At 42.0% G+C, this 24,902-nt stretch overlaps 1 protein-coding gene across 1 annotated transcript in view; it reads left to right on the top strand.

Moving 5' to 3' along the window:
- The window catches only part of LOC124864868 (glutamate receptor ionotropic, NMDA 2A-like), a 283,980-nt gene that overhangs the window by 229,692 nt on the left and 29,386 nt on the right, over positions 1 to 24,902 (top strand). Inside the window, exon 12 of the mRNA XM_047359828.1 lies at positions 23,103 to 23,263. Within this exon, the coding sequence (XP_047215784.1) occupies positions 23,103 to 23,263 (161 nt within the window). The remainder of the gene's footprint in view (positions 1 to 23,102; positions 23,264 to 24,902) is intronic.

Here is a 24,902-nt window from a genome sequence, read left to right on the forward strand (position 1 = left end):
GAGTGCATAACTGTACATGATTATTTGAAGGTTGACGTTTTTTGTATTAAAAACACTTTTCTTTTATTGGTCGGATGAAATATGCTAATTTTGTGAGATAGGAATTTTGGGTTTTCATGAGCTGTATGCCAAAATCATCTGTATTAAAACAATAAAAGACCTGAAATATTTCAGTTAGTGTGCAATGAATCTAAAATATATGAATGTTAAATTTTCATCATGATATCATGGAAAATAATGAACTTTATCACAATATGCTAATATTTTGAGAAGGACCTGTACAGTTAGTCACAGTAAACACTCAGTTTATGTCTAGGTGTGAGACAAGGTTACAAGAAAGGCAACACTGAAAGGCAGGGCCAAATGTATCATCAGTAGAAGGTGAGCATTAAGTTGTTGCCAGCACAAGCTTGGACGATGCCCCTCTCCAGAAAGGTGTCACAGGTAGACGCAGAGTCAGGCCAGGTGTAGCCTCTAGGAAGAGAAAAGAGAGAGAACATAAAATTAAAAGCTGAAATGATAGCAAATAATGCAAAATTGGAGAGTAGTATGAGAATGTAGCGGCGAGAGTGAAAGTGGTCATTATGTCCTCCAGCAGCCTAAGCCTATAGCAGCATAACTACAGAGATAGCTCAGGATAACCTAAGCCACTCTAACTATAAGCTTTATCAAAAAGGAAAGTTTTAAGCCTAGCCTTAAAAGTAGACAGGGTGTCTGCCTCACAGACTAAAACTGGGAGCTGGTTCCACATGAGAGGAGCCTGATAACTAAAGGATCTGCCTCCCATTCTACTTCTAGAGACTCTAGGAACCACCAGTAAACCTGCAGTCTGAGAACAAAGTGCTCTGTTAGGAACATATGGAACAATCAAATCTCTTTTTTTAAATTAGATTCTGGTTTTAACAGGGAGCCAATGAAGGGAAGCTAAAATGGGAGAAATATGATCTCTCTTTTTAATTTTCATCAGAACTCTTGCTGCAGCATTTTGAATCAGCTGAAGGCTTTTAACTGCATTTTGTGGACATCCTGATAGTAAAGAATTACAGTAGTAGTACAATTGCACAGTAAATCTGATCTTTGCCTTAACATAAGTTAATGCATACAAGAATGTTTTTATTTTTTTATTTTCAATTATTTAAAAGGAGTGTGCTGAGCTGATATGTTGGCAAGTAAGTGGAGTTTAAGGCTGGGCTACTAATTTGACAGAATATATATTATATTAAATATTATTTATTATTTATATATTAGAATTAGATTTTCTCTTGATAAAGAAGGCATTTCATATAGAAGAGATTTGAAGAAAGAAATCTAACACATGTATTTCAGCTAGACAACTTCTGTTCTGTTTGCATAGTCTTTGCAGTAGCACTCTTATACAAGATTCAATTCTTGAAACAGTTTCTCTGATAATTTATTCAGTAAAAGTGCCTATCTGAATTTTCCAAATGGGCTAGAAATGTCTTGTTGGTGAACCCATTTGACATACTTGCCCTCTCATGACCTGACAGCTAAACCTTAGAAGTTTTAAATGCCATGGAAATAAATAAAGATGAGGCAAAGAGGGTTACAGCAATAAGGGCTTTGCATGGAGATATATGTCTAAGGGCAGTTACTTGGAAAAGTGCAAAGTAGTTCATTTGCATTTTGTCTTTAGCGAAACCTGGCTGTGTCAAATTGTAACTTTAACAAGGTGGCATTGATGTTTCCCAGAAGAAGAGAACTTGTAAAGTTTGTACAGTTTGAGGTCCTTTTGCTTCTTCTGGCACAAACATGAACAGCACTGATTTTTATGCTACCTCTTCAGATGCACTACACTGATGATTGATGATGAAAAACATTTGATGTTGCTGCATACTGTAGTAACAGAATAAGAATGAAAGTAAGCACATCTGTAAAATAGTATTTCAGCTGCACATATAAGTGTTAAGTGTTTCTGTTGGCGACTTTTGACGTTTATGTAACATATTACAACAATCTGTCATGACATTTTATTGGGCTTTGGTGGGCCATTGGCTGCACCTGGAAAGTTAGAGAAATAAGGATGTGCATGGCCAGATGAAACAAAACATGGCCCTTCCCAAAAGGGTCTGTACAGTTTCTTGTGCCAGTGCCTGAAATTCCAGATATAAATTAGGTAGGAGGGGAATACAGCAATGCATCAGTTCAGGCACCTCTGGAGTAGTGACTTGCTTACTCCTATAGATATCAGCAGGACTGAAAATGAAGCAAACATAGCATTAAACCTGCAATATCTTGCTTCTTGCATTGGTATTGCTTGGGATCTTGTCCACACAAAGCCATACCATTTTCACTGATTCGCTGGACTGATGGTAAAGAGTAACATATCTGTGTTTCGCCACAAGTTCTGTTTATTTAGAAAGGATGTTTTTATTCTTCAGCTGGAGAACTTAACATAAGCAACTCAACTTGTCTTTATTCCGTCCACATGGAGAGGGTTGTTTTCTTTTTCTTGTTTGTTTTTTTACATAAATATGAAATACTCTCAAAGAGTTGGCAATATTAACTCCAGGGAAGATAATGTAACATAAATTCCTACCAATATTGACCTGTTTTAGATATTTTTAGATTTGTTCGCCATAATTGCATCATGGCTTGACTGATGTAAAACTATGTTTTACATCAGAATTTTTTGTCCCTGATACTAATCTGAATAATTATGGCAATGGGTATACCAAGTCCTATATAAATATAGTTCATATGAAACAAAAATGTAATAGGGAGCCCAGTAAAGTACGTGGTTTTTCAGTCTAGTGTATTTAAAGAACTGTAAAGACATCCCTTATAATTAAAATGAAATGAACAATGGTCAAAATAAAGATGAATTGTGACACATATGTTGTAATTGCATCTGCATTTATTCAAAAAGTCAAAACAGGATTTACATATTGACTTGTGAATTCTGTATATCTGAAAATACATTATTGATGCTGATCAAACATTTCAGGCTCTGTAGGCAACATACAGGTCCTTCTCAAAATATTAGCATATTGTGATAAAGTTCATTATTTTCCATAATGTCATGATGAAAATTTAACATTCATATATTTTAGATTCATTGCACTCTAACTGAAATATTTCAGGTCTTTTATTGTCTTAATACAGATGATTTTGGCATACAGCTCATGAAAACCCAAAATTCCTATCTCACAAAATTAGCATATTTCATCCGACCAATAAAAGAAAAGTGTTTTTAATACAAAAAACGTCAACCTTCAAATAATCATGTACAGTTATGCACTCAATACTTGGTCAGGAATCCTTTTGCAGAAATAACTGCTTCAATGCGGCGTGGCATGGAGGCAATCAGCCTGTGGCACTGCTGAGGTCTTATGGAGGTCCAGGATGCTTCGATAGCGGCCTTTAGCTCATCCAGAGTGTTGGGTCTTGAGTCTCTCAACGTTCTCTTCACAATATCCCACAGATTCTCTATGGGGTTCAGGTCAGGAGAGTTGGCAGGCCAATTGAGCACAGTGATACCATGGTCAGTAAATCATTTACCAGTGGTTTTGGCACTGTGAGCAGGTGCCAGGTCGTGCTGAAAAATGAAATCTTCATCTCCATAAAGCTTTTCAGCAGATGGAAGCATGAAGTGCTCCAAAATCTCCTGATAGCTAGCTGCATTGACCCTGCCCTTGATAAAACACAGTGGACCAACACCAGCAGCTGACACAGCACCCCAGACCATCACTGACTGTGGGTACTTGACACTGGACCTCTGGCATTTTGGCATTTCCTTCTCCCCAGTCTTCCTCCAGACACTGGCACCTTGATTTCCGAATGACATGCAGAATTTGCTTTCATCCGAAAAAAGTACTTTGGACCACTGAGCAACAGTCCAGTGCTGCTTCTCTGTAGCCCAGGTCAGGCGCTTCTGCCGCTGTTTCTGGTTCAAAAGTGGCTTGACCTGGGGAATGCGGCACCTGTAGCCCATTTCCTGCACACGCCTGTGCACGGTGGCTCTGGATGTTTCTACTCCAGACTCAGTCCACTGCTTCCGCAGGTCCCCCAAGGTCTGGAATCGGCCCTTCTCCACAATCTTCCTCAGGATCCGGTCACCTCTTCTCGTTTTGCAGCGTTTTCTGCCACACTTTTTCCTTCCCACAGACTTCCCACTGAGGTGCCTTGATACAGCACTCTGGGAACAGCCTATTCGTTCAGAAATGTCTTTCTGTGTCTTACCCTCTTGCTTGAGGGTGTCAATAGTGGCCTTCTGGACAGCAGTCAGGTCGGCAGTCTTACCCATGATTGGGGTTTTGAGTGATGAACCAGGCTGGGAGTTTTAAAGGCCTCAGGAATCTTTTGCAGGTGTTTAGAGTTAACTCGTTGATTCAGATGATTAGGTTCATAGCTTGTTTAGAGACCCTTTTAATGATATGCTAATTTTGTGAGATAGGAATTTTGGGTTTTCATGAGCTGTATGCCAAAATCATCCGTATTAAGACAATAAAAGACCTGAAATATTTCAGTTAGTGTGCAATGAATCTAAAATATATGAATGTTAAATTTTCATCATGACATTATGGAAAATAATGAACTTTATCACAATATGCTAATATTTTGAGAAGGACCTGTATTTTCTGTGTTAGAACAAATAAAGTGCAAATAAAAAATTTGATATACTGCTTTTTAGTTCAGCCAGGACAGCTACAAATATGTAAATGCATAAAAACATGAGGCTGTTTCAAATATGTCCCGTATTTTGTACTTTATAAAGCATTGTTTTATAAAAATGGAAAGAGGCAGCTCTTTTGTGCCACACACAAGCCCAGAAACACACAAAATGGAAGGAGTAGCTCTCATGATGCACATTTGTACTGTAAGGGGTAGTACACCTCTCTTTCTGGCATGAAGGGGAGGTGGTGGCAAGCTGGCTGCTACAGTCTCTTGAAGTTGACAATGATACCTTACAAGAAATAGTAGGTTGGGATACAGAAAAATGGCTAACTGGGATTAAATTGAAATATATGTAACTGACTTTGAATCTATCTGTATGATTGGAATGAATTCACTTTTTTTTTCTGTAAAGTGCCGTGAGACTGTTGTGAAATGTTACTGAGCATGACACAACTGCAGGGGGGAGGCAAGTGTCAGGGAAAAGAGGAAATTCAAAAACGTACATAAACTAAGGTCCAGGGAGGAATCTAAATCAATACATCACAAGAGGAACACAAGGAAACAGGCTGGTGGGAATAACAGGATGATCTCTACAAGAGCTGACTAACTAAAAAATATTAAAGCTGGAGATTTGATTACTGAACAAGGAGCTGGAGGTTGATTTAAAGCTGGGTGCAGTCGTGAAGGAAGGCAAGTAATTGAAATTGAACTATGGAAATAGGAGAAATGGCAGATAAAACACACAGGGAACAAGGGAGCAGAATATAAGTACCAAGATGAAGCAAAACACAAAACCAAATTTCAATTAACAGAGATGATGTTTGTTGTGAATTGGCGCAAAATATATATGTAAACTAACACTGAATTCATGCTCTTGGTGGAGGACGCACGTGTTTTCTCTCCCTCACTCTTGCCTGCTTCTGCATCTGCTTTTGTCTGTGTTTTTCTCAGAGCCTCACTTTACAAATCTTCCAAACTTGCAAAATATGGATTTGGTCAGCTGGTCTCTCAATGCAATTGATCAACTTTTTTCCATGGGATGACAGGTTAAAGGAGAACCCTCTTCCCCAGCCGGAACATTCTTCTCTGGATACACAATGGATTCCTGGCAACAGTGGAAGATTGTGTGCTTTACTAAAATGTCGGTTGAGGACGCAGAAAGACATTTATACATTTGGATATTTGATAACAGGATTTCTGCTTAATGGAGTTGGCGATTACCTAACTTATCGAGTGAGTAGCAAAACGTGCGCAGCTGTTCAAAGCATCCCAAAGCTGCCTGCGATGCTGGATGGAATCTGGAAAGCGATCAATGCTCAGACTGAATTATTAAGAGATCTAAGCCGCAAGCTGGATACGGTTCTTCAACAGAATCGTAGCCTGGAAGCGGCTTTTGGACTCAGGGGTGAAATGAATTAATCATTGAGAAGGTTGTTTGCTCCAGAACTGCGGGAAAGTCCTAGACATTTGGATATTTGGCAATCGCAATTGAGAGATAACAGCAAAAACTCTTAAAGTGGTTGGAAATCAACACAACTGCTTGAACCAGAACACTTATTGTTTTTCTAAATCTGGTGCCCCAACGTGGCCTTGGCAACTTCTGCTAAGTGGCTATCGGCAAAATATCTCCCGGATGTTATGTAAACATGGCGCTCTTTCCTAGCACCCCCGGACAGCTGTGACCCAGATAAGACTTTGCGGCCAATTGAGAAAGCTTCCATCTCTCTCCTCAAGGACAATGGCGCTCTATCTGTGTTGACAGTCTAATTCTTGCACACATACCCTCAGTTCTATATTCGCACCCCCAGGATTCCACCGCACTCTTGCAAAATCTTTTATTCTTGTGTGTTGTTTAGCCCAGCACCTAATTGCGTGATTTCATTACTTTTTCATAGATTTTTAGTTTTGCCAGAAGGATTACCACCAAAAACCAATTATTAGTAATAGGAAATTTGGACTGTAGCTGCTCTTACACCAATGACCCAGTTTTCTTAGTTAGACTACAATGGACTGTTATTACTTAGTTCAACTTCAGTACCAGTAAAAGCAATATATCATTAGCACCTGAAAATGTGGATTAAAGCTGTTTTGTACCAGTGACTCAGCTTCCCTATTTAGAATTCAGTGGAATGATGAGACTATCAATATTATCATCTTCTTTTAGCGTAAGATGCTTTATTATTAAGAGTGGCTTGGAACCAATATCTACCAGTAAACCCGGACGGAATATTAATTATTATTACTCCCAAAGATTAATAGTGTAATTTGATTTGTTTTTCTGTGTTCTGTATCATTGTAATGTTTTTCCTCATGTACAGCACTTTGTGTGCCTTGTTGCTGAGAAGCGCTATATAAATAAACTTGACTTGACTAAATAAACTGCAAAGAAACAAAACAAGGATTTATAAAAAAGAAAATTTAGAAAGTCAATCAAGTGAAATATTATATAATGAACAAAAAAGTGTGAAACAACTGAAAATATGTCTGATATTCTAGGTTCTTCAAAGTAGCCACCTTTTGCTTTGATTACTGCTCCACACACTCTTGGCATTATGTTGATGAGCTTCAAGAGGTAGTCACCTGAAATGGTTTCCCAACAGTCTTGAAGGAGTTCCCAGAGATGCTTAGCACTTGTTGGCCCTTTTACCTTCAGTCTTCAGCCGTGGATGCAGAGCAGGAGCTAAGAGAAGAGAGAGAAGGAGGATATTCAAAGCATCTCTTCCGTCGATAATGATGGGCAATGTGAGATCGTTGGGAAACAAGATGGATGAACTCCAAGCCCTACAAAGGACCCAGCCAGAGTACCGGGCATGCAGTATTATGTGTTTTACTGAGACATGGCTGCAGGATCATATCCCCGACTACAGCGTCTCTCTGCCGGGCTTTTTAACCATACGAGCAGACATAGATTTAAAGAGGAGCGGCAAATGTAAAGGAGGTGGACTGGCAGTACTTGTGAACAACAGATGGTGTAATCCAGGACATGTAACTGCTAAGTGTCATCTCTGCAGTCCAGATATTGAACTGTTGGCAGTAAGTTTTCGTCCATATTATTTACCCAGAGAGTTCACCAGTGTTATTTTGGCAACAGTTTACGTTCCACCTTCCGCTGTTGCCGACACTGCAGGTGATGCCATCAGCTCAGTTGTTGCTAAGCTACAGACACAGAACCCCAATGCTTTTGTGGCAATTTCTGGAGATTTTAACCATGCTTCACTCTCTGCTACACTTCCAACATTTCAACAGTTTGTCAGCTGCTCTACCAGAGAAAACAAAACATTGGATTTGTTTTATGCAAATGTCAAGGACTCATACATCTCTACAGCAAGACCTCCTCTAGGCGAATCAGATCACAATCTTGTTTTTCTCTGCTCGAAATATAAGCCCCTTGTTCAGAGGCAACTTGTAATAAAGAGGACTGTGAGAAAATGGTCACAGGAAGCTGAAGAATCTCTGCAAGGTTGCTTTGAGGCTACAGACTGGGACGCACTGTGCCAGCCACATGGAGAGGACATAAATGCCATGACTGAGTGTGTAACCGACTATATAAACTTCTGTGTGGATAACATCATCCCCACCAGAACCGTGAGATGCTTCCCCAATAACAAACCTTGGATCACCAGTGACCTGAAGGACCTGCTTAACAAGAAAAAAAGAGCCTTCAGAGAGGGAGACAGAGAATTATTGAGGAGTATACAGAAGCAACTTAAAGTCAAGATAAGAGACAGCAAGGAGGTGTACAAGAAGAAGCTGGAGAGCAAGCTCCAGCAAAACAATACCAGAAATGTGTGGTCAAGGATGAAGAAGATCACAGGCTTCAAGCAGAAGGATGATCAGAGCGATGAAAATCTGGAGAGAGCCAATGAACTGAACACATTCTTCAATAGGTACAGTTCAGAAACAAGCTCAGCATCCTCATCTCCTGCTCACAGCCAAACAGACATTCCACCCTCCTTTGACCCACAGGACCCACAGCTATCCAGTAACACCTCACATTTTTTATCTTCCACCTCAGCCCTAGACCCTTCTGCTTCTACATGTTTGCCTTCAACCATATCAGAAGATGCTGATGCTTCCTTTGCTTCCCCCTTCCACCTGTGTGTCTCAAGAAGTCAAGTGAAGATGCAACTGGAGAAACTGAATCGGAATAAGGCTGCAGGTCCAGATCATGAAGCCCTAGAGTCCTGAAGGCCTGTGCAGAGCATTTCTGTGGGATTCTGCAGCACCTCTTCAACCTTAGCCTGGCCCAGAAGAAGGTTCCGGTGTTGTGGAAGATCTCCTGTCTTGTTCCGGTACCAAATAAAACTCACCCATCAGTCCTCAATTACTATAGACCTGTTGCCCTAACATCTCACATCATGAAGGTCCTAGAGAGATTCCTGTTGGCCCACCTGAGTAAGCAAACAGTAAACCATCAGGACCCCCTTCAGTTTGCTTATCGCTGTGGAGTTGGAGTTGAAGATGCCATCATACACCTGCTTCAAGAAACCCACTGTCATCTGGACATAGCCAGCAGCACTGTGAGGATCATGTTCTTTGATTTCTCCAGTGCATTTAATACAATCCAACCTGATTTGCTTTGTCAGAAACTCCAGAAGACTCAGGTGGAGGCCTCAACAATCTCCTGGATTAAAGACTACCTGACAAACAGACCACAGTTTGTGAGACTGAAGGGTTGTGAGTCTAACCAGGTAGTCAGAAGCACAGGAGCACCACAGGGGACTGTACTCTCACCATTCCTTTTCACTCTGTACACCTCAGACTTCCAGTACAAGACAGACTCCTGTCATCTGCAGAAATACTCGGATGATTCTGCAGTCGTGGGGTGGATCAGAGATGGACAAGAAGCTGAGTACAGGAAGGTAGTGGACCGCTTTGTGGCATAGTGTGGAAACAATCATCTCATTTTGAACGTGACTAAAACAAAGGAGATGATTGTAGATTTTAAGAGAAACAGGAATAAGTCAAAAACTATTACTATCATGGGAGAAGAAGTGGAGGTGGTGGAGGAGTATAAATACCTCGGTGTTCACCTGGACAACAGACTGGAGTGGAGATGCAACTGTGAAGCCATCTACAAGAAGGGACAGAGCAGACTGTACTTCTTGAGGAAGCTTAGGTCCTTTGGTGTTTGCAGCAAGATGCTGCATATCTTCTATAAGTCTGTTGTGGAGAGTGTGATCTCTTCTGCCATCATCTGCTGGGGAAGCAGCATCAGAGCCAGGGACTTAAAAAAGCTCTACAAGCTGATAAAGAAGGCTGGCTCTTGTTGAAGCCATCTCTGCTTCCTCGGGTCCGTTGATTTGGGTACAGGTTTCAAAGAGTGAAATAAACACAAGTACAATCTACTTATGTTCACCTTCTGCGCAGAGTGAGAGATGGAGGCCCCATGCAGCTGCAGGCCCAACTCTGATCAACTCTTGCTTCCAGCTCGTTTTATTCAGTCTCAAGGGTGTGTTCAACATATACATATATCTTGTCACACATGTATAACATAACATAACAGTCCCTTAGGTCCAAATAAGGAATACTTCTGATTGTAACATGCAACTCATCCTCCCCTGTTTCTGGCCTTCCCTGTCCTCTTCTAATTTATGACCTTGCACTCTCTATGCTTCTCACTCCCTATGTTTTCACTCCCCTAGGCCCCTTCTATGCTTCACTCCCTAAGCTTGACCCCCCTATTTCCACACATTCCAGTTACACACATAGATAGTTTATATTACACACTCTGTTCTGGGGACTTTTCTGGAACCTTTGGAGATCATTGTGGAAAGACGGATTCTTCATAAAATGAAGAACATTATGGAGAACCCTGAGCATCCTCTTCATGAGACTGCCCTACAACAACATAGTGTCTTAAGTCAGAGGCTTCTTCAGATCTGCTGTAAGACGGAGCGCTACAGGAGATCCTTCCTGCCCACAGCCATCAGCATCTACAACGGCTCTTTGAAGAAACCTACATAATGAGCTACAACAACATTTAATTTCCCTTTGGGAATAATTGAATTGAATTGAATTGAGAAATGGCTTTCTTCTTGCCACTCTTCCATAAAGGCCAGATTTGTGCTGTGTACGACTGATTGTTGTCCTATGGACAGACTCTCCCACCTCAGCTGTAGATCTCTGCAGTTCATCCAGAGTGATCATGGGCCTCTTGGCTGCATCTCTGATCAGTCTTGTTCAAGATGAAAGTTTAGAGGGACGGCCGGGTCTTGGTAGATTTGCAGTGGTCTGATACTCCTTCCATTTCAATATGATTGCTTGCACAGTGCTCCTTGGGATGTTTAAAGCTTGGGAAATCTTTTTGTATCCAAATCCGGCTTTAAACTTCTCCACAACAGTATCTCGGACCGGCCTGGTGTGTTCCTTGGTCTTCATGATGCTCTCTGCACTTTGAACAGAACCCTGAGACTATCACAGAGCAGGTGCATTTATACTGAGACTTGATTACACACAGGTGGATTCTATTTATCATCATAAGTCATTTGGAACAACATTGGATCATTCAGAGATTGTCACTGAACTTCTGGAGTCAGTTTGCTGCACTGAAAGTAACGGAGCCGAATAATATTGCACGCCCAGCTTTTCAGTTTTTTATTTGTTAAAATAGTTTGACACATCCAATAAATTTCATTCAATTTCACGATTGTGTCCCACTTGTTGTTGATTCTTCACAAAAAATGAGAATTTTATATCTTTATGTTTGATGCCTGAAATGTGGCAAGAGGTTGAAAAGTTCAAGGGGGCCGAATACGTTCGCAAGGCACTATAATTCCACATGTGTTAATTCATAGTTTTGATGCCTTTAGTGTGAAGCTACAATATTCATAGTCATGAAAATAAAGACAACTCTTTGAATGAGGTGTGTACAAACCTTTGGTCTGTACTGTATATATACCGTATATGTATATTAAAAAAAAGATCCAAGATGGCGCCGCAGATGGTCGCCTCGGCGTGTTGGTGCGCATTATTTTGTTTTGTTTTTTGCTTTAAAACGGTCTTCTGTGATGGTACCCGGAGCTCTCTCACCAGAGAAGAACTCATGAACATCAGGGCTACTACACCAGAGGAGTTATTTCCAACTTTTCTGCCTACTGCTCTGGAATTTGTGGACATTCTGGTGAAAGGTGCGCTCACCTTTGTTCACGCGGTGAAACGCCGGAAGAGAGGGAAACGGGCTGGGGTGCTGGTACGTCTTCGCCAGCGTGGACTACGAACACCGTTACCTGGAATATTTCTCTCTAACGTGCGCTCACTTCCCAACAAAATGGAGGAACTACAACTGTTGTTGGGGAAAAACAGGGACTTTTATTCATCGGCAGTTTTGTGCTTCACGGAGACGTGGCTGTGTGGATTAATACCGGACTCTGCGCTGCAGCTGGCAGGATTCCAGCTCTACAGAGCGGACAGAGACACGGAACTCTCCGGCAAAGCGAAAGGTGGAGGGATCTGTTTTTACCTCAACAGTGGTTGGTGCAACGACGTGACAGTGATTCAGCAGCACTGTTCTCCAGACCTGGAATCCTTCATCATAAACTATAAGCCTTTCTATTCCCCCCGTGAGTTCGCTTCGTTCATCCTGGTCGGTGTTTACATCCCGCCGCAAGCTAACGTGCAGGTCGCACAGCGCATGCTCGCCGACCAGATACTGAGTGTGGAGCGGACCAACCCGGACTCCTTAGTTAAACAAGTTTAAACAGTTTAACAAAGGTAATCTCACCCACGAACTCCCCAAATATAGACAGTTTATAAAATGTCCGACCAGAGAGGACAACATTCTGGATCACTCTTACACCACCATCAGAGACACTTATCACGCCGTCCCACGTGCTGCACTGGGCCAATCCGACCACATCATGGTCCACCTGATTCCTGCATACAGGCAGAAACTAAAGCTCTGCAAACCTGTTGTGAGGACGACAAGGAAGTGGAGCAGTGAGGCTGTGGAGAATCTCCAGGCGTGTTTAGGCTGTACAGACTGGGATGTGTTCAGGACTACTACCAACAGTCTGGACGAGTACACAGAGGCTGTGACTTCCTACATCAGCTTCTGTGAGGACAGCTGTGTACCATCATGCACCAGGGTGAGTTACAACAACAACAAACCCTGGTTCACAGCTAAACTCAGAAGGTTAAGACTGGATAAGGAAGAGGCCTTCAGGAGTGGGGACAAAGACATATACAGAGAGGCAAAGTACAAGTTTGGCAAGGCAGTGAAAGAGGCCAAACGACTGTACTTTGAGAAGCTTCAAAACCAGTTCTCAGCCAACGACTCTGTGTCTGTCTGGAAAGGGCTCAAGCAAATCACCAACTACAAGCCGAAAGCCCCCCACTCCATCAACGACCGACGCCTTGCCAACGACCTGAACGAGTTCTACTGCCGCTTTGAAAGACAAAGGGACAGTCCTGACACCATCCCCCACGACGCCCCCCAACAGCTGCAGCCACAATCCACCACCCCCACCTCCCCAACCTCAAGAGGGGCCTTGGCACCTCCAACCCCCACCCTGAAGTTCCCCCCCACCAGCCCCCAAGTCCTCCACCATCGTCCCTGTTCCCAAGAAGCCAAGGACCACAGGGCTTAATGACTTCAGACCCGTCGCCCTTACCTCTGTGGTGATGAAGTCCTTTGAGCGCCTTGTGCTCTCACACCTAAAAGACATCACCGACCCCCTCCTGGACCCCCTGCAGTTTGCCTACAGAGCCAACAGGTCTGTAGATGATGCAGTCAACCTAGCCCTTCACTTCATCCTCCGGCACCTGGACTCCACAGGAACCTATGCCAGGATCCTGTTTGTGGATTTCAGCTCTGCCTTCAACACCATCGTCCCAGTTCTGCTACAGGAGAAGTTCTCCCAGCTGAGTGTGCCCGACTCCACCTGCAGGTGGATCACTGACTTCCTGTCTGACAGGAAGCAGCGCGTGAGGCTCGGGAAGCACGTCTCTGACTCCCTGACCATCAGCACCGGTTCCCCCCAAGGCTGTGTTCTCTCTCCTCTGCTCTTCTCCCTGTACACCAACAGCTGCACCTCCAGTCACCAGTCTGTCAAGCTTCTGAAGTTTGCGGACGACACCACCCTGATCGGACTCATCTCTGATGGTGACGAGTCCGCGTATAGATGGGAGGTGGACCATCTGTTGGACTGGTGCAGCCAGAACAACCTTGAGCTCAATGCTCTAAAGACAGTGGAGATGGTTGTGGACTTCAGGCTGAACCCAGCCCCACCTGCCCCCATCACCCTCCGTGACTCCACAATTGACACTGTGGAATCTTTCCGCTTCCTGGGAACCATCATCTCCCAGGATCTCAAGTGGGAGCCAAACATCAGCTCCCTCATCAAGAAAGCCCAGCAGAGGATGTTCTTCCTGCAGCAGCTGAAGAAATTCAACCTGCCAAAGACTATGATGGTGCACTTCTACACAGCCATCATTGAGTCCATCCTCACCTCCTCCATCACCATCTGGTACGCCGCTGCTACAGCCAAGGATAAGGGCAGGCTGCAGCGTGTCATTCGGTCTGCTGAGAAGGTGATTGGCTGCAGTCTACTGTCGCTCCAGGAACTGTACACCTCCAGGACCCTGAAGCGGGCAGGGAAGATTCTGGCTGATCCCTCCCACCCTGGTCACAGACTCTTTGAGACTCTCCCCTCTGGCAGGAGGCTGCGGTCCATCCGGACCAAAACCTCACGCCACAAGAACAGTTTTTTCCCATCTGCCACCAGCCTGGTTAACAAAGCCCGGAAACCACCCTGACACTCTCCCTTTCCCCCACACCCCCCCTGTTTTTGCTGACAGGACACCTGTAACCTGCAACTTTATGCGTTACATTAACGTTCAGCATGGACTCCTGCTTTACTTGCACTGCCATACTTGCACAATGATCACCTGCCCTGTTGTATTGCTCTTGCATCTTATACTGCTCTATACTTACTCTCACTCACTTAAAACTGTGCACATATAGTTATATTATATTGTAGATATGTTTATACTGTTTAATTTGTATTGTATTGCACCGACTACGCCAAAACAAATTCCTTGTATGTCCAAAGACGTACTTGGCAATAAAGCTTTTCTGATTCTGATTCTGATAAATTGTACTTTTTTAGACATATCCTAAAAATAATAAAAATTATTTTGCCAGAGTTCTTCTGGCAAAAACAAACAAACAAAGAAAAGTCTAAACATTATTGATTAGGAAAGAATAATCTCTTATACTGAATTACTACTGCAGCACAGTCAAAGACGAGGAACTCATTGTGGAGACATACCGTTAACCTGCTGCTCCAGGGCATCCCCAAGTGCATAGGAAGCTTCTATTCTAATTTATAGTCTGCTCTCCACAACAGATCTGGGAAAGTGTCCAATATTTATTTTGACAAAACTGAACGATTCTTTCTCTACAAGAAGGAGTATTTTAGAGTTCAACATCAACTCCAATGCTAGGTGATTAAACTACATCATACTTCATTTAATGAGAGGACTTTAATGAAACTGTAAGGTACTCTATATTCAAGTTGTTAAACTGTGGATAAAAAGTTTTTTTTTAATGTATTGTAAAAGATGTCTCTCTCATTTCTGATCAAAAAAGAAACTTAATGGTTAAATAAAAAGTAAATTAAATAAAACTTTTTCAAGTGTATGAATAATTTCGGGCTTATCTGTATGATAGAAGCAGTTTAACGGAAATCATCAAGCAAGATAATGTTAAACACTGTATACAGTGAGGCATCTTGGTAATTTCCCTTTATGTCATGCAAGTAGTGCAGGTGGTTGGTTAGTTACCATGAAAAAGAAGCTCAACCAAATTATAAAAATTCAGTTTTAATAATTCCTCTAAATGTTTATGAAGGGTAATTTAGCAATTTAGCTAGTATTAAACTTTCCTCAAAAAAGTTCTGTAAAAGTTCTGGGATCTATAAACAGCGGAAATACCGGCATCTGGATAGGGTGACCGGCTATGGTAGAGCTGAGCTGGATAATTTTTCTACCTGCCCTATCGTTTCAATGATGTGGCGTGTCTGTGTGGTTGCGAGGGGCGGGGTGGGCGACGTTGGCCTCGAGTGTTTGCCGCTGGCTGGGGACCTCTTGCTGGGGTGAGTTTGTCCCATCTTGGTGTGGGGTCGGGGGCTCCGTTGTGACCTCGGTGCTCGACGGTGTCTGCCCTGTTGCGCCTGTGGGCAGGGGCCCTTGCCTTGTGGTGGGGGTGGGACACGTAGGGGTGCTTGAAGCGGGGCTGTGTGAGGAGCTTGAGCTGTGTGGGTGTTGCTTCGGCAACTTTTCAGGGATGAAGCTCTTCTGTTGGAGTGTGCCCATGTGCTGTGGGGGGGGGGTGATTCATGGCATTTGGGCTCGGGGGCATGTGTTCTATATCTGTGTCCTAGTTAGGGAGATTCATGTCGGGTTCATTGGGGGTGGAGGGCTCATGGGGTGGGGATCGGAACTCATTGGGGGTTGGGACTATTTTATTGTGTGGCGGCTCTGGTTGGCAGGCTTGTTTGGACCATGTAGACCCCTCTTTTGTACATGGCCCCTTCCCCGGATGAGGATGGGGGTGGTTGGGGACTGGGGTCAGGGCAGGGGGGTCGGTGTCTGGCCAGGGTCGCTCAGGTTCAGGCAGGAGCCTGGGCTAGCCCAGACCAGGTTCAGGTGCTGGGGTGGTCTGGCTGTCTACACCCCTGGAGGGAAGGGACCACCTCCTGGCTCCAGGGGCTGGTTGTCCCTATGGGGTATTGGCACCTGAACCTGGGAGTATACAGTATGTATGGGGAGTGTGAGTGTACAACGTTGTTGTTTGTTTTTACGTTGGGTGCGTGGGTGTGAGTGTTTTTATGTGTATGCACGAGTGTGGGAATGTTTGATTGTGATTGTGTGTGCCTGTTTTTGTGTCAGGTTGGGTCTTGGGCTGCTCCCTCTAGTGGATCAGTTTAGGCCTCCATCAAATGTGGGGCCTATTCCGTCCCTGCCACACTACCTGCCGGTGGTTGGTATGTCTGCCCGCCGATGTACTTATGGTTTTCGGTATCCAGGCTGGGTGCTTTGGTGTGTACCGGCTCACTCCTAGTGGCTGCTTGCCGGAGCCTGGACCCCTGGGCTCGGTCGGGCCTCTGCTTGGGGAGTGATATGTCCCAGGGTCTCAGGTCTCTAGGTCCATGGCTGGATCTGTTCGGGCATAGATGGCTGCTGGGGGGGCCTGTGGGCTTGTCGCTGCAGCTCCCTGGGGCTTCTCCACTGTGGCTGCTGGGTGGTTCCCCTGGGATTCTTGCCTGCTCCTCTCTGGGGGGGTTACGGTAGTCCCGGCAGTCGTTCTCCTGGGGTTCCTGTGCTCTGGGGGCCCTTTGGATGTCCGTGGCTCGGATCTCCTCCATATCTGTCCCGGGTCCAGGTCTGTGTGTGGCCCCTCACACTCGCTATTGCATATTTTTATGGAGAAACCTTGTATACACAAATGCGCTCATGCTCAGACCCACAGGTGTTTAGATTCAGGTGTTAACAGATACACAGATGTTCTATATTGAGATGCATTTACCACTAAATACATCTTGCATTCAAAAGTACTCTGCACCTTTTGGTAAAAAGGCTGGTAAAACAAACATTTCTGGAGGTGTAGAAGAAAGCAGGGTGTTATCTTGTATTCTGTTCATCCTTCTTTTTTTCCTCCATTCTATTCTCCTTCTCTCCCCTTTTCCTTTCTGCCCCCATTTCTCTCTTTTGTGCTTCTTTTTTTTCCTTTCCATTTCTGTCTCCGTATCCGTAACAATTGAAATAATCCGAAAGCAGTTTGTAATAAAGTTTTTTTTTATGAATATCAAGCAAAGCTTTAAAGCATTAGCTGTAATGCTCCACTTGTGAAAATAAATCTGTTGGGATTTTTGTTGGCGCTCAGACAACAATTCTGAGTGCTTCTCTGCCGGACAGGACATGGTTAAAAAAAAAAAAGAATTTATCTCAACATATATTCTTCTGTCGTACAACTTCAAAAAATTATCCACTCCAATTATCCAATTATCCACTGCTTTAGGATTACTAAGCTGTTTTGTCTACACTTAAAGCAAATCTATCATCTAACATGGTTATACAGGTCCTTCTCAAAAAATTAGCATATTGTGATAAAGTTCATTATTTTCTATAATGTAATGATGAAAATTTAACATTCATATATTTTAGTTTCATTGCACACTAACTGAAATATTTCAGGTCTTTTATTGTCTTAATACGGATGATTTTGGCATACAGCTCATGAAAACCCAAAATTCCTATCTCACAAAATTAGCATATCATTAAAAGGGTCTCTAAACGAGCTATGAACCTAATCATCTGAATCAACGAGTTAACTCTAAACACCTGCAAAAGATTCCTGAGGCCTTTAAAACTCCCAGCCTGGTTCATCACTCAAAACCCCAATCATGGGTAAGACTGCCGACCTGACTGCTGTCCAGAAGGCCACTATTGACACCCTCAAGCAAGAGGGTAAGACACAGAAATAAATTTCTGAACAAATAGGCTGTTCCCAGAGTGCTGTATCAAGGCACCTCAGTGGGAAGTCTGTGGGAAGGAAAAAGTGTGGCAGAAAACCCTGCACAACGAGAAGAGGTGACCAGACCCTGAGGAAGATTGTGGAGAAGGGCCGATTCCAGACCTTGGGGGACCTGCGGAAGCAGTGGACTGAGCCTGGAGTAGAAACATCCAGAGCCACCGTGCACAGGCGTGTGCAGGAAATGGGCTACAGGTGCCGCATTCCCCAGGTCAAGCCACTTTTGAACCAGAAACAGCGGCAGAGGCGCCTGACCTGGGCTACAGAGAAGCAGCACTGGACTGTTGCTCAGTGGTCCAAAGTACTTTTTTCGGATGAAAGCAAATTCTGCATGTCATTCGGAAATCAAGGTGCCAGAGTCTGGAGGAAGACTGGGGAGAAGGAAATGCCAAAATGCCAGAAGTCCAGTGTCAAGTACCCACAGTCAGTGATGGTCTGGGGTGCCGTGTCAGCTGCTGGTGTTGGTCCACTGTGTTTTATCAAGGGCAGGGTCAATGCAGCTAGCTATCAGGAGATTTTGGAGCACTTCATGCTTCCATCTGCTGAAAAGCTTTATGGAGATGAAGATTTCATTTTTCAGCACGACCTGGCACCTGCTCACAGTGCCAAAACCACTGGTAAATGGTTTACTGACCATGGTATCACTGTGCTCAATTGGCCTGCCAACTCTCCTGACCTGAACCCCATAGAGAATCTGTGGGATATTGTGAAGAGAACGTTGAGAGACTCAAGACCCAACACTCTGGATGAGCTAAAGGCCGCTATCGAAGCATCCTGGGCCTCCATAAGACCTCAGCAGTGCCACAGGCTGATTGCCTCCATGCCACGCCGCATTGAAGCAGTCATTTCTGCCAAAGGATTCCCGACCAAGTATTGAGTGCATAACTGTACATGATTATTTGAAGGTTGACGTTTTTGTATTAAAAACACTTTTCTTTTATTGCTCGGATGAAATATGCTAATTTTGTGAGATAGGAATTTTGGGTTTTCATGAACTGTATGCCAAAATCATCCGTATTAAGACAATAAAAGACCTGAAATATTTCAGTTAGTATGCAATGAATCTAAAATATATGAATGTTAAATTTTCATCATGACATTATGGAAAATAATGAACTTTATCACAATATGCTAATATTTTGAGAAGGACCTGTATTTTCTTAAAAAGGATGCATGACAGTCTATAAAATAGCAGACATTTGTGGATCAGGATTTTGTTTTTCCTGTGTTTTTTATTGTCCACAATGTATCAGCAGAGTTAAAAATTTGTTTACTATCATTAAGCTAACAAACATAGTCAAGACAACCTTTATTTAAAAAAAATCCAAATGTCACTGTATGAACCAGGGGCATTAAACAGTCAAACTTTGTCTAATGTACAGAAATTATTACAATAACTCTTTCATAGTGCGCCTACATGACCCACTATAATCATCCAGCATGGGCAAGATTCACCACAGGGTTGGGAAATTAATTTCCCCAAAGAGCCACATTGGTATATTTAACTATGACTGTTATGCCCCTTTTCCACTGGCTCAATTTGGCCCTACTCAATTTCACTCGGCTCATTTGGAAGTGTTTTCATTTCAGTTTTTTCCATACCTGTACCTACTTTATTAGTCCCTCCTTCTGAACAGGTATGATTGGGGCTGAGTCGGGACGACGTGATGTGAACAGACTGCTGTTTACTGATGGCCATGGGACCAGGAGAAATGACAATGTTTTCGCTGAAGTAGGGCAGAGAAAAGTTAATAAAACACAAAAGCGACCACAATAAAGGACAACCATGGCTGGAGCAGGTCATAGTGAAATATAATTTTACTATTTACAAATCATCAACCATACCTGAAGGCTGCAAGAAAATAAAAAGGATGCATCAGCTGAATTACACTCTGAAGGGGTACTGTAAATCAGCTGATCACTCATAAAATCAGCTGTTCAGATGCACAAACATTTCCCACAAAACCAAAACTTTAACTTTGGAGCTTCACCAGTCCAGACAGTAGCTTCTCTCCTCTCCTGCCTTACCCCCCTCACATTAGAACACCTGAGCCTTATTTTATAAGTTCTGGCTGGGTTGTGATCCAGATAATTATCCCAGCAGATCATTTCATACATGAAAGAAAACATATGACATTCTTGCATATACAATAATATAAACATTATTAGTATTGACTTATGTTTTTATTTTCAATTTAATTTGTATCATTTCACACAGATTATTTTAATTTGACAATGTAACAGTAACGTTATGTTGTGGTTATGAATATGAATATATTATTTTATATTAATACTTTAATATTTTATTAAATAATATTTTGGTTTGTTGAGGGTTGTCTTGTAAATACCAGCCTAATAAGGCAGTGGTATTAGGACAAAATTGAAAGGGGTTGAGGACTAAGGGCTATGTGCAATATAAACAAGTGAATCAAAGATGGTTGAACGCTATGACCAAAAGAGTGATGCGATATTACCATGCAATGTTTATGTTTGAGAACCAAGGATTATCTTGAAGAATCTGGAAATGAAGTTAACATCAGATAAATTTGTTTTTTAATAAAATAACATTTTAAAGAATAATTTGCTGAATAAAACCAACCTTCTGGATGACCAATTCTCAAATGTGTTTAATTAGCTACCTTTGTTGAAATGCATAAGCGTGGACGGCACGTAATGGTTATTTTTTTGTTTAAAAACCACCCTTCAAATAGTTTGTCTTAGCTTAAAACTTAGCTTAAAACACAACACAGACCACATCATTAGCTGAGTTTCTCAACACAAACAAACGTCATTAAACAAATATTATTTAGATTTTTTAGATTATTTAAAAATTATAACTCTAAACTGATCCCAGCCTAAACACTACCTCTTACGTGAACCGTGCTGAGGAGAAGTTGTCCTGGGCGATGAGGAAAACATCTGCGTGTGTAAACAAAGGGTTAGCTTGCAGCTAACCTCAGTAGCTGTGGGGAAGGGCTCTTGGCTGTCCCTGTCGAAACATACGACAATGGCACTTTTTGCTTCTTGTGTGGATGCGATGCGGCCGTGCATGTAAGAAGTCGTGCAATGCGGTCCCAGCCTTTTTTTCCTGGCCGTGGGGGAAATCCGCTTCAATTAGGGCTGCTTCTGGAGGCCTCAGATGAAAAGCCAAGTCGACCTTGTCTTATTACACCCTTTATATGAAAGAATGCTGGATACTCGAACAGCAAATCAATAGTTAACTTTGTTGCATACTATCGTGTGATCCTATGACACTCTTGGATCCAGTTTAGAGTTATGTCTGCTTGCCAGCAAAAGACAATAGTGTGCTGTCTCTCCTTCCAGCTCCGCTCGGAACCTGTGTGGAAGAGGTCTGTTTGTTGGAACGCAGGGTTTTTATTCAAACAGTGACATCACAGGAAGTTCGCTGTTACTTCTGTTTCTGTTCCTGGCTGAGCTGGAAGTAGGTTACTGTGATCTATTTTGAAAATTCCAGAACAGTTCTTACTGGCCTTTAATGTTGTAAACCATAGCTGGGGTCCCAACAGTTAATAGTAGCACAGCGCACTACACTGACAATCAGCTCCAGCCATCAGTGGGTCAATGAAAACACAACAGGTACCATACCAAGTAGAGGGAAACCGAGTGGAGCAGAGCTGTGCTGGCTAAAATAAGCCAGTGAAAAAGGGGAATTAGAGAAGGCCACACTAAGGCCCCATTCACACTGCTGGCAAATATGGGCCAAATCAGATGTTTATGGAGCCAAGTGACCAGGTCAAATTTTTTAGAATAAGTTTGAACACTCACATCTGGCCCACATCTGATTTTTCTAATTTAGATTGGAGCAACTTTGATGTGACTTTGATAAAACTTTCTACTGATATTTGTCACAACTTTACGCCGGCGTGAAGTGATACCAGTTAGCAAGACGGACAATGGCTGCAGTGGTACTGAGATGTTGGACCTCATTGCTATATGGAGTGACAACTCTGGTCAAGAGAAATTGGAATTTGGATGTGCCCGGTTTTCAATCAGATCTCTTTAATGAATTGGCAGCAAAAGCTCTGCAAAATGCCGGAAAACAAAGTTTCGCTCCCTTTTTATTCATGCGTTCCCTTCTCAGCACATGCTGACACAATAAACGGCTTCCGTTGGACAGACACTGTACCAAAGCAAAAACACCTGTTTCTTCCATGTTTGCTGGACCAAAACGTGTTGTGTGTTACGTCATTTTTAATATGAACGTATAATCACAATTCAGCATCAAGACCTGCAGTGTGAACTCAGGTATTAACGACACCCACCAATGAAACAGAATTATCAATTGTCCATGAATTTATTCAGATCAGTGATCAAATTGTCAAAAATGGAAAAGAATTATGTTTTCCCTTGTGAAATTCAGTAAAACTAAGGAAATAAGAAATTATTTTTGGCCTATAATACATATAGTATAATGAATAAACTATAAGGTTGTACTTTGATGTATTTTCTATCTAATACTCAAAACAGCAGACTTAACAAACATAAAATACATATGTGACCTAGAATACAACTAACTTTATACTGAAAATAAATGATAAATATATTCATAATTTGGTGATAACATATGTTTCATAGTTTAAGCTAAAATATAGTTAAAATATATTAATAATAAATACAAAATATCCACGAACACATTAGTGAAAGAGTGCATTTAAAAAAAGGTCTTCCTGAAATAAACGGCACCCTTTAAAGTAAAATGGATGAGAACAATATTTATTTTCTCTTCTTTTTGCCTTTTATTAAAATAAAAACTCCACAAACTGAAAAAACATCCAAGTACTGTTTTTATTTACTCACTGAATCTAATTTAACCGACCTCATTTACACAAGAAGACTTTTGTTGATTTTTATAGTGTAAATTTAGCAGTTCTCTGTTATTCTGTTCCTCTCTTGTTTGTTTTTCCCACCACAGTTTCAGAATCCATATGCATACTCACCTCCGTTCCGCTTTGGGACAGTCCCAAATGGATCCACTGAGAGGAACATCCGCAAGAACTACCCAGCCATGCACCAGTACATGGTGAAGTACCACCAAACTGGTGTTGTGGACGCACTTGTCAGCCTCAAATCAGGGTAACAACTCACACTGCATGTTTTTTTTGTTTTCATCCTGTAAGTGCTCCCTAACCCCCTTTACAGTCACTTATGAATATTATAAATATTGTTTATGGTGACATGCAATTTTTGTATTTTGAACATACTGTATGTGTGTACTTTTTCACATGTTTAAGCTTGTGAATGGGTTTGACAGATCCTCTGAGACTGTGGATGAATGGACTTCTTCAAAGAGAATAGCAGAGCTATTTTTAGAATTGGCTTCCTTTTGTGGGACTGATGTGGTGTCGATGTCTGCATATTCATGTCCGTTTGAAGGACGAAAAGGTGGTGGTTTATCACAAGGTTAACCAAGGAAAAATTGAAGGGTTGGATAACTTTCAAAAGGTTTGGGCGAATAGGAAATCGTAGGGAAAATTGGTCAAAACAGGTGAAGGAAGGTGGAGAGGAGCGGCACTACCATGTGAGTAAATGAGTAAAGTGGATGGTGTAAGAGACCAATAGGAAAAATTTCCCATTGGAGGAAATACAACAAATGGACAAAGAGATGAGAGAACAAAAAAGGGAGGGTACTAAAAATAAAGACAATAAATTGTGAGCTGGTGTCAATAGAAGAAAGAAAGCGAGGTAGACAAAAGACATGGAAAAGAAACATGGGAAAGTTACAAGCATTAGATGGGAAATCTAGAGGCATGGAACAAATGGAAAAGCTAAAGGTCCAAGGCTTGGTGAAATGACAAAAAGGAGATTTATTTGACTGTTAAATATCTTTGTAAGAATTGAAGAAATTAAATGAATGCAATTTGTGCTTACTGGTATATATTCAGTTTTTCTTTAAAGGGCAACATTATCTGCAAAAGCAAATCATTATTTTTAAAACGTTTTTAACAAAAAAGATCCTTTTACAGCTATGCCTCCATCATATATGAATGACGTGTCATCTGTATCCATAGTGTCATATGGACTATAGTGTGTAGGACTTCTAGAGTTTCTGCTTTCTTCATAAAACAACTCTTTTAATGGAAATATCTCAAATGAATGTTTGATCACTTATTAGGAACACAGAAAATGGATAGAGTGAAAACCTTTGCTACAAAGATCATCTTTGTAGGAACATGGATGAGCTCTTTGGAAGTGATGTGAGCAGGAAGTAAACAGTGAGATCACCAAGACAACTGTAGCTATTGTTTGGGACCATATCATTTTTTTACATAAGAAAAGGCTTCCAATTAAAGTGTTTTTTTGTTGTTGTTTATCTGACCTCTGTGACTACAAAGCATGTTGATCATGAAAATTTGATGATCAGGCTGATCTCTTCAAATAATCGAATATGTTTTTTGCATGATTAGTTTTAGCTTTTGCTGTGATTATGAATCTGAGAATATTATTTAATATTTGATATTAATATTTTATCAAATAATATTTCGGTCTGTTAAGGGTTTTCCTGTGAATACCAGCCCAGTAAGGCGGTGGTATTAGGACAAAATCAAAAAGGGTGAGACGAGCTCTGACATTATTGAACAGCAAAACTCTGCACACACATGGAATGAATTGACACAATTTCTTAAAATACCAGAATTTATTAACAAAAATAAGTCAACTCAAAGTCAAACCTATTTCAATCAACAAACTCTTTACTATGCTAAAACAATCCAAC

This window comes from Girardinichthys multiradiatus, chromosome Y, assembly GCF_021462225.1.
Source record: "Girardinichthys multiradiatus isolate DD_20200921_A chromosome Y, DD_fGirMul_XY1, whole genome shotgun sequence".
Taxonomy (NCBI): Eukaryota; Metazoa; Chordata; class Actinopteri; order Cyprinodontiformes; family Goodeidae; genus Girardinichthys; species Girardinichthys multiradiatus.